The sequence below is a fragment of the Rattus norvegicus genome, chromosome 2, assembly GCF_036323735.1.
Source record: "Rattus norvegicus strain BN/NHsdMcwi chromosome 2, GRCr8, whole genome shotgun sequence".
Taxonomy (NCBI): Eukaryota; Metazoa; Chordata; class Mammalia; order Rodentia; family Muridae; genus Rattus; species Rattus norvegicus.
The window spans coordinates 193,343,952-193,361,913 of NC_086020.1; the positions used below are offsets into that span (position 1 = coordinate 193,343,952).

At 44.8% G+C, this 17,962-nt stretch overlaps 1 protein-coding gene across 7 annotated transcripts in view; it reads left to right on the forward strand.

Moving 5' to 3' along the window:
- The window catches only part of Dennd2c (DENN domain containing 2C), a 68,165-nt gene that overhangs the window by 33,130 nt on the left and 17,073 nt on the right, over positions 1-17,962 (forward strand). For all 7 annotated transcript variants that reach the window (XM_006233071.5, XM_006233069.3, XM_039102070.2 and 4 more), the window contains 4 exons: positions 2,997-3,093; positions 10,313-10,357; positions 12,631-12,818; positions 16,185-16,294. In XM_006233071.5, coding sequence (XP_006233133.1) covers positions 2,997-3,093; positions 10,313-10,357; positions 12,631-12,818; positions 16,185-16,294 — 440 coding nt within the window. The remainder of the gene's footprint in view (positions 1-2,996; positions 3,094-10,312; positions 10,358-12,630; positions 12,819-16,184; positions 16,295-17,962) is intronic.

Here is a 17,962-nt window from a genome sequence, read left to right on the forward strand (position 1 = left end):
ATCTTAATAAAGGGGAATGAATATACATCAGGATGAGTGACTAATAGGATAGAATTTACCTGTTGGAATCAGATTTGGAAAGGCCTCTGTCGTCTTGGCTATGGTTGTTAATCCGCCATCTATCTCAAGGAAACAGCAGACTCTCAAACAACAGGAGAGTCTGTTTATGCCAGTTCATTTATGTGCCAGAGTGAGTGCAGCCTTGTGCCAGGGTTTACAGGTTTTCAGTAATGATGAAGTATGTGCCTTTTATTAGGATTAAAATGTCTACTTAGAGGTGGAAAAAAGGAAACCAGACTTTACCTTAGTACTAGAGATCATCAAAAAACATCTGAAGTAAAAGACCTTGCCCTCAGGCAAGTAAGTGCCCCCTCCGCCATCTTGACGGGAACTGTTCCTAAGCAGAATATTTTTAAAATGAGATTACTTGTAGCTATATCTACTTTTAGGAGAGACTTTTATGAGGTTACATGAAGATATTTTCAGGATTGGCATAAGAGAATAGCAGATGAATACATAATGAAGAAATCAGATGATTGAAGTGTTTTTCCTTCCATAATGGGTGGTGAATTAGGTCATATATTCATTTTAGTACACACGTTTTGTACCTGACTTTCACATAAACAAAAGTTGAACTGTTTCATGGGTTAGTGATTACCAACAGATTGGTCCCTTGGTGAGTCTTGTGTTTCATAATTAATTTAATCCTTCTGGTCTGTTTCCTGCTCTGGCTCTTCAGCAGGCATCCTGCAGGAGGTTTCTCCTCAGGAAGAGGGCTCAGGCTCCCACTGAGGCCTCCATGTGAGGATCATGTGCTCAGAAAGCGGGGATGCAGACTCTGAAGGGATTCTGCTTAAGATTTCTGACCTTGAAATGGCGGCAGCAGCTGTTTCAGAGGATGGTGGGCAGTAGGGTTAAATGGGACAGAGGAGGGCTGGGGTGTGGCTCGGTGTTAAAGCTGGGAGGCCCTGGTCTTAGCCTTCTGCATCACAAAGGGACAAGTAAGAGTTCTGAGGAGACTCTAGGTGCTTCTTCCCAGTGGGTGCTGTTTTACTGTGCATTGATGAGTCTGCTCTTTCAACTCCTCCTTTTCTTTAAAAAAAAAAAAAAAAAGTGTGTCACACATTGGTTTCCAGGTCACTGTGAAGATGAGGTTTCTGTTGTTGTCATTGTTGTTCCCTGGAACTTGTTCTATAGGCCAGGCTGGCTTCAACCTCACAGATCCACCTGCCTCTGCTCCTTGTGTTGGGACTGAAGGCATGCACCATTATGCCCTGCTAAAGCCACATGTCCACCACAGCATACATACATTTAAAAATAATGAAGACGAAATCCTACAAAAACGTTTTAAGTTCTTTTAGGATGTCCCGTATGCAGTACAAATCTTGGTGTTATGAGCATCTTCAGGAACATTCCATAAGAAAAGCAGTTTCATTTATGTCCTCTCTGATGGCTCCAGCTGTTCCTGGAAGGGAAATTGCTTTCCGATCTAGTCCATATGCCCGGTCCCCGCCCTTCCTTCCTTTCTTTGCTCTGGAAGCCTGTGTGCGATTGCTAGTGGCTTCCCTGATGCTGTTGTGTTTGTGGCTGTCGAGTACGTCAGCTGCTTTCTGCTATTTAGAGCATTCTGCAGTGTTCACTGCAGCTGCAATGTAAGCGTAGGCTCCTACTCCTGCCTCACACCTGGAATTTTAGGTTTCGACTTGCTCTGATAGTATTCCCAGAACAGTAGTTCCCTTCAAAGTGTGTGGGTGTACTTTTCATTCTGCTTTGTAAATCCACTTAGTGTTTGTGCTATCCTGGGTGTTTCTGCACCTAAACTTCTTTGCTCCCAAAAGTCTTTTCTGTACTCCATAGGAGCACCCTTTTCCTTTGGATTCTCCTGCTTGCTTTTTTGTAAAAGCAACAGTGAAGGACACTGGCAATTTTTTTACTTGAATGGCAGCTACAGAAATCCTGTAAGAGAACAAACTCACCACAGATGTGGTGAAGTCTGCACGTGCCTCTCCCGTGCTTGTTTGCTTTAGTGGACTGGCTTGCCTGCTGGATCCATAAAGAGGCATGGACAAAGAGAACGAGAGACAAAGAGAACGAGAGTGAGCGCTCTCCTCACAGTCTGTTGACTCATCCTGCAGTGGGCTTAACAGTTTTCTGGGCAGTGTGTTACCAAGATGAATACTTACGAGTGGAACCTTAAGGAAAAAGAAATGTAGGCACAGAGAGGTTACTCAGCCCCTTTTTAAAAATGTCCACTGATGTCACAGCTATGTCTCCTCAGTCTGCACCTCAGCGTGTCTGTCTCTTTTATACACACGTACCTTTTCCTCAGCATTAGGAAAGAAGTCTGAGTATCGCTTACTAAATAGAGACAGCGATGAAACAATTTAAAAACAAATGATCTGGTTGCAGTTGCTTGAGGTGCGGGTCGATGAGTGGGGCGGGAGGAGACGTAGTTTTGTATGGAGTAATTTGAATCTCCCATTTTTATGGCAGCTCTAAAATTAGTTGTGATGTTTATGCCCACAGTGACAGGCAGTGCGCTTCTTTTGACAAAAGCTCTGTGAGCAAGATTATCTCTTGGGAGAAACTCCTGAGAGCAGAAATAACTAAGCCCCACCCTGCAGTGGGTGACTGTTCCCCTTCCTGTTCTCAGCAAGTGACAACTTGAGTGGCTTAATCACGTAGGGAGTGCAGTAGCCGCATTCCCTACATGTTGTGGCACGGAGTGACCCAGACTCTCTGAGAAGCTGTATTGGGTTCATCTGGAAGGGTGGGGTCCTTTGCACCTTTCTTTCTTGGGTTGTAGACACTGGTGTGAGAACACACATCATCTAATGATAATTTAACCCAAAATTGAAAAATGTGAAGGTTTTTATTACTCGGTGGCTCTTTCCTCTAAAGGAGAATTCATGTGTTAATGCCAGTCATGCAGATGCCACAATGGCTTGGTGGTGGTGGCTTTGACTTGTAATTTTCTTGCCTTTATTTTTTAATAGCTTGTTTTGAAAATCAATGATACGTTTGAATCTAAGAGAGGGAAGAAGAGGGTAAAGTTACAGCCTTACACCGGAAAAGAAGCCCCCTCCTCAAAAGGTAAGGATGCTTGCCCTTCTTTTGTAGCTGTCTATGTTAGCTTCGTACTGCTGTGAGCAGCAGATCCCATAGGAACAATTAGGGATGGGAAGATTGGTTGAGGCTTATGGTTTCAGAGGGCTCTGTCAGTCTTTTCAACTCATGGTGGCGGGAGTCCTAAAGTCCCCAAAGCTCTCCAGAACATTGCCAGCAGCTGCAGAACACGCATTCAGAACAGAAGCCTCTGAGGCCATTTTGGATTCAAACCATGTACGTTGTTACATAACTTAGTGTTTGATTAGACAGACTCTCACTCTGGTTCTAGTTGGCCTGGACCGGCCATGAGCTTGTGATGGGCCTTCTGTTTGAGGCTTCCAGCTGAGGGGATTCTAGACAACAGCCATCACATTCTAACCAAGTGCTTCAAGGCCATTTTCAATTCTTTCTTATTTAATTCAAAGTAAAAACATTATGCAAATTATAAAACAATTATAAGTGATGAGACAGAAGTAGTTATTTTGTCGTTCAGCGTTGATCTCTTGTGTGTTCCTTTCTTGAGATAGGATCTTGGTCAGTAGCTCAGGCTGGTCAGGAACTTGGAGTCCTTCTGCCTCAGCAGATACAGACGTGCCCCAGCATGGTCAGCAGACGTGCAGTACCCAACTTGTACCACATCTCTGAGGTTCAGTGGTTTATCATGCAGGTGGCTAAAAAGTAAATAGAAACATACTATAGCCTAGTTCAGAAATGGTCAGTATTCACAGCAAATAGGTGTTTTCATAAAAACTCACTCGAGCGGGCTGGGCGTGGCGGTGCTCACTTGTAATCCTGCTGCTCGCTCACTCGCTCGGAGGGTGAAGCAGGAAGATTGCAGTCCAGGCCCGCCCAGGCTCTCCAGGAAGGTGTTATTCTCGCAAACCCACCTGCCTGCCTCCCTGTGGCCTCTGGGATTGGGGCCCAGCACTGCCACAGTGAAGCAGCCTCATGAGCTCACCGCTTCGTTGTGTAACAGAAATATGGAGACGTTAGCAATTTCAGTTTCTGCTCATACAGTTCCTAAGTGAGAAGGCCCTGTCGGAGGACAGACACTGTTCTTGTCACAGATTTACAGAGAAATGCCCTACCTTCACTTACAATCTACTCTACGTTAAAACAACTTAATTGTGTAAAAATAGAATCATCTGGGTTCCAAAGACTCAGTTCTTGCTGTGTAAGACTGGTTTTGATACAGAACAACACAGTGAACTGGTTACCATGTTTAATGTGTTTTCCCAGTGTCTCTTTTCTTTCTTCATGTATGTGTGCTGAGCATGTGTGTATGTGTGTTCACATGTGTGGGTACACGTGTGTGTGCATTCAGCTGAAGGTCCCATATTGATGACTTTCCTCTATCATTAAGACCTGTGATGCAGAGGGGGTTTATAGGGGCGTGGATCTGTCTCCACCCTCTGAGGCGAGGTTACAGGCGCTCTGTCTCCACCACCTGGCATTAGCAGGGGTTCTGGGACCCAGACACCAGGCCTCTCGCTTGCATGGCAGATGCTTTCCGCACTGAGCCAGATCCCCCCAGCCGGTGTTTTCCTGTTTCAAAGGGAAATATTTAGACATGTTTCATTCTCCTCTGGGCATGGCCTCTCCTCATAGGCTATCATTATCAATAACACCCAATATTTACTTAATAAAAGAATTGTTTAATATGAAGATTTTATCTCATCTGCGTGATCTGTAACAGCACATTAGGAGTTTGGCAGTACTGTGTCTTTGACGGAGAGAGACGCTGAACCAGGGGAGGGAGTCTAGAGCCATGACTGCAGGAAATCTTACTTTCCTCGGTGGCAGTCTCTCCAATGTCCACAGTGACACTGAGTTTCAGACAGCTGTCTCTTGTGTCTCCTAACCCCAAGCAAAGGCCTCACAAGGGTTTTTATTAGTACAGTTCAGAGCCGGATACAGAGAATGGGAACTGAGACAAGACACATGTTAGATTCTTTCTCATATATTACTATTGGCTTTCTAAATTTTGTGTGACGATAATGTTGATTTAAGATAAAGGAAGTAAAATCCAAGCTGCAAGTTATATAAACTTCGAGCACACTGTGACCAGGATGAGTGCTTGTGGAGCACCCCCATTCTCCCTGCCGAGGGGAAGCTTTGGTACAAGGTGAAAGTGCTACCCACACAGGCCTCATAGCCTGAACGTGACTCCTGGAACCCACAGAAATAAAGGCTGGTGCTATAAGTCAACCTATGGTATTAAATATAGGGTCTCTATATAGCCTCAACTGTCCTGGAGTTGCTCTGTAGATCAGGTTGGCCTCGAACTCACAGAGATCCACTTGGCTCTGCTTCCCAGGAACTGGGATTAAAGGTGTGTTCCAGTATGTCCTGCCGAAGCTGCATGCAGCGGTGCATGTCTGCAGTGCCCGCATTCTGACAGTGACCTGGAGGGGGAGACAGGACAATTGGTCAGAGCTAGCCTGGAGTACACAGTGCCATCAGAGCTAGCCTGGAGTACACAGTGCAATGGCAGGCAGCATGAGAGACCGTGTCCCCAAAGAACAAAACAAGGTAGAACAAGAGAAATAGTTCACAAAAACTCATTCTTGACCATAACCTGAGTGCTGCAGCGTATGAACTCACACACACAAAATGATTTCTTTTAATTGGCTTAAGACTTAATTAACTTAAAAAATGAAAATGATTGCCATTCAAACTAGTAACAGTCTAACTTGGTAACTGCTTTTGCATACAGCATTCTGAGTAGATTATCTCTTTATGCTTCTGGAATTTTAGTAAATTTTGACTCTTTTTGTGTGTTGAGATGTAACTCTCTGTGTTGACCACTCTGCCCTTAAACTCTGAGGCTTGAACAACCTGTCTTGCATGTGGCTCTAGGACTTCAGGTACACCTGCTGAGGACAGGGTCCTGAGGAATCACAGTTTTCTTTAAAAAATATATATATATATTATATATATATATATATATCTCATTGGAAAAAAATTTCTTCAGCAGCTTAAATTGCTAACTTCTAGCACCAAAGCCAAAGCCAAACAGACTGACAGTCCCTAGATATCTTGAGGAACCTGAAGAAAGTTAGCATTCCTCCAGGTTCTGTGACAGTCCCTCCAGTGAGCCAGAGGGGTGCGAGTTCTGTGTGAGGCGCTCCTAACTCTGTCAGCAGAACCTCTTGGTTTCATTTCTCTTGTGCTTTTGTCTGTGTGTCAGCATCGCTCAGTGGACCTGGAGAATTGTATGTGCCCGCTCTGCACTTCAGTGGTGCCTTTACCTCCAACCTGGACGCTTCTTAACTTCCAGTCTCAGTTACAAAATGACACTGCCTTTCTTCAACTTGGTTATAATTGCATGTGTTGAAATCAAGAGAGAGACAGCCCGGGGCTTTTCTTACTCCCGAAGGTTCTCGGTACTTCATTCCTTGACCCTGAGATGCATGCTCATTGTGATGGCTTCAGGTCTTCAAGCCTTTAAGTGACCTTTGACAAGACCTCTGGCACTTGAGTTGCTCTCTCTCCCCTTTCGGCTTTCTTTCTATAAACTTCACAAGCTCGCAAGAATACTCGATTCTAAGGATAATAATTTTTCTAAAGGTTTTATTTTTGAGTTGGACATGGTAGGATATGCCTTTAATCCCAGGCAGAGGCAGGTAGATCTCTGGAATTTTGAGGCCAGTCTGGTCTATTTAGTGAGTTCCAGGACAGCCAGAGCTACATAGTCAGACCCATCTCAAACCAACAAAACAAAACAGACTTCATTTTTACTTCTGTGTCTTTATGTGTGCCACATGTGTTTAGGATTCCTACGGAGACCGAAGCGGGCGAAGCTCCGATGGAGCTAGATTCATCGGTGGTTGTGAGTCACCTAACAGGGGACTTGGAACCAAACCAGACCCGGAGCCTTTAGAAGAGCAGGAAGTGCTCATAGCCACCAGCCATCTCCTCAGCCCTAACGACTTCTGTCTAAGTAGTTTTATATTACCCAGACTGTTATCCTGTGCTTTTCTTTTGAAAAGACTTAATTAACATACCTCAGACTCTTTCGGTGTCAACACAGAGACCCGGAAAGCTCTACTGTACTTCACAGTATAGAGATGGAAGTCTCATTGTGGATGGTTGAGCTGCTCACTGAGACCCTCATCATATCCCCAGCACCTCAGTTTTTAAAAATCTAGGTGGTAGACATTTTTGATGTTTTTAACATACTTATCCTATGGAGATAAACTGGCTATAAACACACACACACACACACACACACACACACACACACACACACAATATTGCAGTGCTCATTCTTGTGCTTTCTTAGTGTGTTGTATTTGTAAACTAATTTCCTTGTAGTACTCTCACTTGACCAAAGACTGTATGGCCTTAAAACTATTAGAGCAGCTGAGCACAGCTCACACCTGCAATTCTAGTACTTGAGAGATTGAGGCAGGAGGATTATGCAAACTGGGGGCCACCCTAAGTTACCTAGTGAGTTCCAGAACAGCCTGAGCTGTTTAAAACTCTGTCTTAAAATCTAAATAAACATTTTTATATCTATTGTCCCACAAATGGCTGGTAATAGCCTGCTTCTGCAAACAGCATGAGTATACTTTCCCATCGTTTTCATCAAGTTGATTAATGAAATAATTTCTGTTATGGTTAAATGTATTATCTTATTTTTTGCTTTAACTTATTTATTTTCATTATGAACTTGGGAAAGTTTTCATATTTATCAATAATTTATAAATCTGTTCGTGAATTGCCTATTCATAACCATTTATCATTTTTTTCTGCCATGTACTCTTTTTCGTGTGTGTGTGTGTGTGTGTGTGTGTGTGTGTGTGTGTGAACATTCATGCATGTGTATGGAGTCCAGAGACTGGTCTCAGCTGGTCCAGTCTGCCTCAATTTTTGACACAGTTTGACTGTCCTAGAGCTCACTGAGTGGGCTGTGCTGATTGGCTAGTGAGTCCCCGTAGTGGGATGATAAGCACAGGCCACTGTAGCTGGCTTTTTATATGGATTCTGGGGAGGAAACCCAGGTCCACCTCAGGTTTGTGCTGTAAGGATGTTATGAATTGAGCTATCTTTCTAGACCGTGTGCCCCTTCCCCATTTGATTTGCAGTAACTATTTGACTATTGGGAAACTTAGTTTTGAGCCAGACAGAGTGGCACTCAGAAGACAGAGGCAGGAGAATCTCTGTGAGTTTGAGGCCAGAATGATGTACACAGTGAACAAAGATACCTTGGCTCAAAAGAAAAAACAAAACAAAACAAAACAAAAAAGCAGCAAACAACAAAAAGAAGAAAGGAACCTAGTTTTAAGTTGCTGAACATGGTAGCCCATATCTGCAATTTCAGCATTTGGAAGAGTGAAGCAGGAGCATTGCCCCAAGTTTGAAGCAGCTTGTGCTATATCATGAAGTTTCATGTTAGCCTGGGCTATAGAATGAGAACCTGTCTTTAAAAGCACCAAAAAAAGGAGAAAGAAAGTTCTGTGTCTTCAGTAAACAGACTTCTTTTCCCAATTTCTTTTTCAGTTTTTGAATCTACTACTGAGATATTTTGATTTTTATTAGATAGAAAGTTTCATTTCTTTCCTTCTGGTTTTGGAGACAGGTCTTGTAGCCCTGGCTGTCTTAGAACTCACTCGGTATAGCTGAAGCTGGCATTAAACCCTGATCCTCTTGGGTCAACCTGTACTAGGTTACAGGCATGGCCACCACACCTGACTGAATTTCAAAATGTATTTCAAATTTACAGTTTTAAAGTTGGGAATGTTAGGCTCTGATTTTCCTGATACATTTAAAGACTTTTTTTCTTTGCTTTTGCAGTTTCTAGTTTGCTTTAATTTTTTTTTTAGGCTAAATCTAGAATTTTCTAAAAAGACTGTATTACATTTTATTCATTCATGCATGGAGGGTGAGTGATGTGTTGGTGCTGTGGTGTGAGTTTGGAGGTTAGAGGCAATTGAAGGCAAAGGTTATCCTCACAGCCCTGGGGTTTAGCTCGCCAGCCTTTTCCTTTTTTCTGAGAAAGAGCCTCACTATACATAAGAACAGCTCTGACCTGGAACTCTGTGTAGACCAGGCTGGCCTGGAACTCACAGAGATATACCTGCCTGTCTCCCAAGTGCTGGGATCAAGGACATGAACCATCACACCCAGTGAAGTGTTTTAATTTACTTAGTTAAAATCCTCTTTGAGGATCATCTGCACACACTGCATAAGGGCTGTGCTCTTCTTGAGTCCCCTGCCATTTGATTGGGGACAATAAGGACAGTTAAAAGCAGAGCTGATACTGTGGGCTTGAGGGCAAAAGAAAGCAGTGCGCTCACAGGTAGACAGGCGTGTTGCACTCCTAGGCCCAGTTGGTGGCCTCCCACAGTGGCCACAATGCATGTTTACATTTACGCTGTTCAGGTTTTTCTTTCCATCCTAGTGTATGTAAAGCTGCTCAGAGATGTTTGAATGGAAAGTAGACCTCACTCTGAACTACACTCAGGATTGCCCAGAAAGCTGGCTGATCCTAGAGCTAAGGCTCAGAGCACCTGAGGCGAGCATGAGGGGAGGCAGAGCTGAAGTCCTTCCTCACCACTGAGTGGTCACTGTCCACAGTTGCACTCACCTGTGGTCAGCTGAGATTTGAAAGTATCGAATGGAAGAGGCTAGGGAAACGTTGGCCAGCTCTAGGCTAAGCGCTGCTGTGAGAAGCATGGTGGGGTTACCATCTGCCCTGCTCCTTGCTCAAGACGTGAATCAGGCCTTTGTCTAGCTCTCTACCGTGTGCCACCCACCTGTCAGCAGCCACGCAGGCAGCTTTCCTGAGTCACAGTGCTGTGTTCAAGCCTCCCTTGAACTCGTCACAGCCTGCTGCATCGTACAGAGCCTTCTCCATTCCCTCACTTACCCCTCAGTCCCAAATCACCCAGTCACTGCTGTGTCATACTTGCTGCACTTGGACATAAGTTAGTAATTTCTTACTGTGTTTAATTTATAAATGATCTCACACACTCACACTTAGAGCAAAAACCGCATTGCGTATGTAGGACTTGGTAGTGTGTTTCAGATCCTGTGTTCTCTTTCAACAGCACGGCTAATTTGACCTTTGCTCACTCAGCCCTCTTCCCTCATGGGGGCGGGGCTGGGGGGTGGCAGAGTTTCCCATTGTTCTCATCCTCCTGTGCTTCCCCCTAGGAGACAGTACAAATGGAAGCTCTCTTCTCTTCCCTTTTTCCAGGTGAAACCAGTGGGAACGAGAGCGATGCTGAGTACCTGCCAAAGAGTGAGTGAGTCAGAGCTGCTCCCTTCCGGGATCCTGGCGGCTGCTCCTGGGAGCAGCGCCTGCCGCCTTTGTGATTAAGAGTGTTTTTCTCCATGTGAACTTCATGTTGTAGGCCATTGCTTCATTCTCAGACCCTGTTGAGATTTACGGAGCTAAACAGTACATTCAGCTGTTTGACAACATGACCGATCTCCCCTAGTGGAGTGAGGTAAACCAGGATGGTTCTGAGTTCTGGAGAAAGCAGGCCAACACCACATGCCCAGGCGTGCGCACATGCCAGAAGAGCGTGTAAATGGCCCTCAGCAGCAAGCACTAGCCCGACGTGGCTGATTCTCTCTAGTAGCCAAGCACAGTTATTAAGTGCGTTTTCCATCTCTGATGTCAAGAAAGCAGATAGATACATATCGCTACTTATTCCAAATAATCGCCAGATTGGCTCCTGTCGGGGTACAGAGCGCTTGCATTTCTGGCTTTTGCTTGTACAAGCACTTGTACTCTGCGTCTTCATGAGGTGAATTGTCGTAGCAGGTTTTGTTTTATTTCTTGTTTAACTGGCTGACATATAGCATCACCAAGAGCAGAGTCACACGGTATCAAAGCTGAGCCAACCTGATCTCATGAGTAACAGCCTTGTGCTCCCCACTGGCCTAAGCTGCTGCAGCTTTTAGATTTTGTAGGCTGACTAAAGATGAAACCAGGAGCATCATGGGGTTCAGCATTGATGTGGAAGGATGACTGATTTTATTGCAGTTGCTAATGAGAAGCGGGAACAAATGTGTCTTGACTTGAACTTAGCCTTTGGAGGGTCAGCACCCTTTTTCCTAGAACATCCAGTAAACTTGGTGTTTCTAGGGAACCATTCCTGGTTGTGTGTTTAAAGAGTTCTTAATATTTGATCCAAGTGTAACATATTTAGTGACAAAAGTATCTGGTGGAGGGGTAACAGTCTCGGCGTGGCTGTGATGTGTGTTTGTCTGATACTAAGCATTCTTCCACATACTTCTGTTCACTACCCATGTTTCTTGGCTTGAAAAGTGTCTGTTCAGCCTGCTGCTTGCTTACAGGTTGAGCTGTTGTCGGTTCTGTTCTCCTGTGTTCTAGGTCTCCCTTCTGTCAGATGAGTACAGGGCAGAGGTTCTCTCCTGTTCTGCCTCTCTCTCCACTTTTCCTTTCACTGCTCAGAAGCCTCCTAATGTCTCTCGGTCCCTTTATCTGTTCTACCTCTTACTTCTGAGCTGGCTGTGCTCTATTCAGAAGTTATTGTCTGAGTCATGGGGTGTCTCCCCCATGTCTTCCTCTAGCAGACTCAGACTTTGTTTTTGTTTCTCCGAAAACAGGCTTTCTCTGTGTAGCATAGGCTGTCCTTTGGTTTTGGTTTTGTTCTGTAGACTAGGCTATCCTCAAACTCAGAAATCTGCCTGCCTCTCCTCCGAGTGCTGGGATTAAATGCATGCACCACCACTGCCCAGGCAGACTTTGTTTTACATCACAGCCTTTGATCTATTTGAATTGGTTTTTATGGAGCGGTAGGGTCTAGTTTCAGACTCCCTTATGGGATAGATATCCCACAAGTTTTCCCAGCGTCACTTGTTAAGGAGGCTTCTCCTCTCCCCGGCATGTGTTCAGTTCCTCTGTCAGGAATCAGGGAGTTGCAGCTTCTGACTTTATTGCTACACCTTCTATTTCAGAGGTCCGTATGTTTAGTTTTTTAAAATTATTTTAGGTTCGTTTTTATTATTTTTAATTATGTCTATCAATGTGGGTGTAAGTGCATCTGAGTACAGGGGACTGCAGAGGTGACAGGTCCCCTGGAGCACCTGACATGGGGCTGGGAACCAAACTCAGGTCCTCTGGAAGGACAGCGTATGCTCTTAACCTCTGAGTCATCTCTCCAGCTGTCATGTGTCTTTCTTGAAGAACTGTCATTGATAAAAGCCACACCTCTTATCAATAATGAGTGCCAAAGGGAAAGGGAAAGGATGGGCTCTTTAATGAAGGCTGGCTTTGGTTTTGGTTTGGTTTGTCTCCACATAGGACCATCCTTCCCTCTTTCACAACATTATCATAAATGCCATCTATTGTCAGTCTAATATTCTTTCCTAGACATGTTGTGTGTGTCCTGCTGCTCCGCCATGAGGGATATATATATTATATTCCACACATAGAGTGTGTGCTACAGATCTGCAGTTCTGCAGTACCTCAGCCGGGGCACGGGTGGGAGGCCCAGTGCTCGCTAGAGGTGGAATGGGCACCTGACACTGCCCTCGTTACAGACCGCCACAAGCGCTTGGCACAGCTGCAGCAGTCCTCCAAGAGGAGCCCCCACTACCAGACCTTGGAGCGGGATCTGATCGAACTGCAGGAACAGCAGCTTTTTGAACTCTTCGTGGTGGTTTCTCTTCAGAAGAAGGCATCAGGGATGGAGTACATGCCCCGGGTCATACAGCAGTTCCCTAGCAAGGTAGGTACAAGGTGACCAGGAGGCCTCCAATGGTTCCTGTACAGCTGCTCATTTCCTCTTGTTTACTGTTGTCTCTGCCAGCCTTACCAACACTGAGACAGGATCTTACCCAGGTTCTCTGTGAATGGGCAATCCTCCTGCTTCAGCATCCAAGTGCGGGAGCCACCAAGCCAGCCTTGCTGTTGTTAACACTCCTCTTTGGTCTGCTCTGCCTGTCTCAAAGGCATTTGTCTGTTTAATCAGTTAGTGCAGCGCTGGCTGTCCGTGGGTCTACACTTGACCTCCTTGGGCTTGTCTGGGCACTGGGACGCTAAATAGCAGGTAAAATCCACGGCAGTTCCCAGACCACCATGAAAGGAAAAGGGGGTTGTTTTAATCTTTTACTTTTGGTATTCTTTCTAGTCTGTTTTGTTGGTTTGGTTTGGGGGTGCTTTTTATTGTTCACACGTTTTTGAGATAAGAGTGAGTCCTCTCCTTCTGTCATAAGGTCTCTAGGGGTCAGCCTTGGCTCACCAGGCTCGGCAGTAAACACCTTCACCTGCTGAGCCTTCGCACTGCCCCTAAGTTATTTTTTATTTCATAATCACTCAATCACTCGCTGCACAGAGAGTCTTCTTGGTGAGCTGCGTGTTATTCAGCACCATGTAGAGGGGCCCCCAGGAGCACTTGTTCCCTCCACTCTCCCATGGTTACTTGCACTGCAGCACTTCTTAGCAGCGTTTGTTTGTTTGTTTGTTTGTTTGTTTGTTTGTTTGTTTGTTTTGAGACAGTTTTGTTCTGTAGCCCAGGCTCTTTCCTATGTAGCTTAGGCTGACTTTGTGCCTCGACTTCCCATATACTGGGATTTTAAGACATGAGCCTCAGTGGTCTGGTGATACCTCTTGTTTTGGATGATGACTTGGTCACTGTAGCACTAGGACTCCTAACCCTGAATTACGTGTTTCACCAGAGCTAGTTAAGCACAACTGTACTGGAATCTAAGAGACATTTCCTGCAAATGGCCTCAACACAGCCGGGCACAGTGACACACCTATAATCCTGGCACTTAGGAGGTGAGGCAGGAGCATCAAAAATCTGAGGCCAGCCTGGGCTACATAGAAAGATTGTTTCCAGAAGAACCGGGAGGATAGAAGGGGACCTTAGCAAGATCCCAATAGTGAATAACTGTACAAGTCAAGTTTTCATAAAATTCTTGAGTATTGCATAGGAGTGCCATGTCTCAGCAGTTCACAGTCAAGTAAAACTGTTGTGATATAAATGGATGTCCTTTGAGAATCCATTTCTTTTTTTTTTAAATGATTTATTTATTTTATGTATGTGAGTACTAATCACTGTCTTCAGACACACCAGAAGAGGGCATCAGATCCCATTACAGATGGTTGTGAGCCACCATGTGGTTGCTGGGAATTGAACTCAGGACCTCTGGAAGAGCAGTCAGTGGTCTCAACCTCTGAGCCATCTCTCCAGCCCCGAGAATCCCTTTCTTATCTAGAGGATCTTTCCCCCTGTAACTCAAGCTGGCCCTAACCCTTGCCCTTCTGTCTCAACCTCCCACGCATGAGGGTCACAGTCAGGTCCCACCATGTCTCGCACAGGAAGACAGAAGCACAGAAATTAATAGTTAATTTAATAGCGAAGCTGAGCCTGAATTGATAGGTGCTGTAGCATAGAAGGGCATACTTAGGCGGGCAGATGCATCACGAATACCTTCAGTGGGGCTGGAAATACAGCACAGTGGGTAAAAGCAACTCCTGCTTTTGCAGAGGACCAGAGTTCAGTTCCAGCACCCATCTCAGGAGGCTCACAACCACTGGCCACTCCATACCCAAGAATCCACTGCCCTTTCCTGGCCTCCACAGACAGCTGCACTCATATGCACATGGGGATACACAGGCACACACAGAATTAAAATAAAACAAAATAGATAAAAATAGACAAATGCGGGCTGGAGAGATGGCTCAGTGGTTAAGAGCACTGACTGCTCTTCCAGAGGTCCTGAGTTCAAATCCCAGCAACCACATGGTGACTCACAACCATCTTTCATGGGATCTGATGCCCTCTTCTGGTGTGTCTGAACAGCTACAGTGTACTTATATATAATAAATAAATCTTAAAAAAAAAAAAAAAAAAGACACATGCCTCCAGATAAACTGCTCGCTTGCCGTTTTTGTGCCTCTGATGCTGTCAGTGGGAGGGAAGAGAGCCCTGGGCAGCCCTGTCTGGATTGTTGTAGAGCACCTTAGCTGAAGATAATTGGGAACACATCGCGTTAGGTGCCTTTCCCTGAATGTAGTGCTGGGGTCCAGGCCACCTCCGTGCTCGGCCGGTGCTCTGGAAGCTGAGCCGCAGTCCTGATGCTGCCCTGCTGCCTTTACAGTGGATCGTCCTCATGACATAGAATAGGTGCATGTTCTTTTAAAAAGAATTTGACATAAAACTTTGATTTCGGGCTGGGGATTTGGCTCAGTGGCAGAGCGCTTACCTAGGAAGCGCAAGGCCCTGGGTTCGGTCCCCAGCCCCGAAAAAAAGAAAAAAAAAAAAACAAAAAAACTTTGATTTCTTCTCTTAAAAGCAACATCCCAATGGAACTTCTGTGCTGTTCTACTCATTTCTGAATGTCCTTTTGCTTAATTAAATTTAGACTGCCTTTTGAAGTACAACATCAACTTTTTGTTTGTTATTTTGAAACAGGGTCATTTTATGTATCCCACGCTGATGTTGAGCTCTCTGTGTAGTGAAGGTTAGCCTTGAATTCCTCATTCTCCTGCTTCCACCTCCCCAAAGCTGAGCATATAGATGGACAGCACCACATCAGACTTATTCCAGAGTTTTGTAAGAGTCTTCTGTGCTAAAAATTCACAGGAAGTTCAAACCTATAATTAGGTAGCAAAGCTAAGGAAATGATTATATATGGGGTAACATTTAAAAATAGTTTCTCTAAGTAACATTTATCTGCCTTTTCTAAACTTCTCTGGTTATTAATCAGATAATGATTTCAGCTGGCTAGGTGTTTGCTGTACAATAGAAGGGATTTTTATTTATCTTAAATTCCATGATTCATAGGAAACTGGCCTCCTACCAGCTTGAGAACTGAGTCTGGATCCTCCTCTGGATGAGAAGCTTCAGCACTGCCTCCCTTACACTAGGTTACGGGGCCTTCACTGGCTGAGCTGTCAGATGGAGTCTTCATTCTTCGCACCTGTCCTCAGTGTGCAGCTGGGGATTGTCAGTCTTCTGTATGGTGGCAATACAAGCTGCACTGAGAGAGACCTCTACAGGGCACATCAGGCTTCCCAAGACCAGGCTGAGGCTCGGGAACTTCTGTTCTCCATTTTCATAGGTTGATGTTCTGTTGTTGTCTTTCAGGGTGACCATGGCTACAAGCAGTCCAAAGACACTGAGGAGAGGCTCAAAGTCATCCCCAGATTTTGTTTTCCTGATTCTGAGGACTGTGCACCAACCTTAGAACTCAAGAGGTAAATCGGCTCCTTCTGATTGAAGTTTGCTGGAACCGTGAATAGAATCCATTTCTGACAAATGGACAGAGTCAGGAGCACATGAATGAACAGATCAAGCTATAATGGGGCTGGGGAAGAGTGGAACAGTTCCTGTGAGAGCTCAGGAAAAAAAAAAACCTTAATTCGATGTTAAAGAGAACTAAATTTGTGAATCTTGTTAGTTTACCAGTCCTGCAAAATGGGTTCACATCACCTTCAGTAAGATAATGGTTCAAAGTAACCAGGGTTAAACCTAGAGTTGTCTTATTTCTCCTCTAATTTGACAGAAAAAGCCATGGCCCAGATTCTGTGTTCCTGTGTTGGCTGTTCCTTTGGTGGGCCTTGTACAGAGGGAGACCCCAGCCTGATAGGTGTGGGAAACTGAAGCATTAAAGAATTTTGTGGGACAGGAGGGATGGCTCAGTGGTTAAGAACAAGTGCTATTGCAGAGGACCTGAGTTTGGGTCTCAGCACCTATGGTCCAGTGCCTTACAGCTCCAGGAAGATTCCATGCCTCTATTCTCCAAGGACATCTGTACTCACAAACACACACACACACACACACACACACATACACACACACACACACACATGCATACACACACACATGCACACACACACATAGACACACACATACATACACACACATGCATACACACATGCATACACACACATGCATACACGCACACACGCACACACACACACATAGACACACACATACATACACACACACACACACATAGACACACACAAATAATAGAAATCTTTAAAAAGAAATTTATGTAAGGTGTCTAGAGGAAATTACCAGTTTTAATTTCTTAAACCATTTTCACTTTCAAATCCTGCTTGTTTTGTTTGTTTTTGAGACTGAAAAAAAATGTACCTCTTCTTGGCCTGGAACTCGATATGTAGACCAGGGTGGCTTCTCTGGGCATTAATTAAAACAGGTCTGTACTATAACTGTCAGCTACTCCCGGGTCCTAAGGCAAGAAGATCGCTTGAGTAACAGGAGCTGAAGGCCAGGCTGGGAAACATAGTGAGACTTTGTGTACACACAAACAAACAAACAAACAAACAAACAAACAAACAAACAAACAAAAGTCAGGAGAGATGCTCAGTGGTTAAGATCTCTGGCTGCTCTTCCAGAGGATGCAGGCTGGATTCTCAGCACCCACGTGGCAGCTTACAGCCAGCTATACCTCTAGTCCCAGAGGATCGGATGCTCATCTCTGGTCTCCACAGGCACTGTGTGAATGTGCCTCATCCAAACACATAATAAATATTAAAACAATAATAAGGAAAACTAAATTGTATTATTAATTATGCCATTTAGGTGAAACCTTATATAAATGAGCCATTCCTATGCTGATGACCTCCTAGCTGCTAGTGTCAGTGATTGCCACAGTACCCCGCATCACCTCTAGACTTAGCCAAGGCCTCCCAGAAACAACGGAGCCTGGTCACAGCTCCCCATCTCCTGGCTTCAGGGTTGATGCTCTGTTTCGTCACCTGCTTTCTGTGGACACACTGTTGGCCTGGCTGCTCCATGGTTGGCTTCTTCCTGCATTATGTGTGTTCTAGAATACTTAGGAAATGCAGAAGAGGAGATAAAAAGCAGAGGCAGTCTGTTGCTCAGAAATCACCATT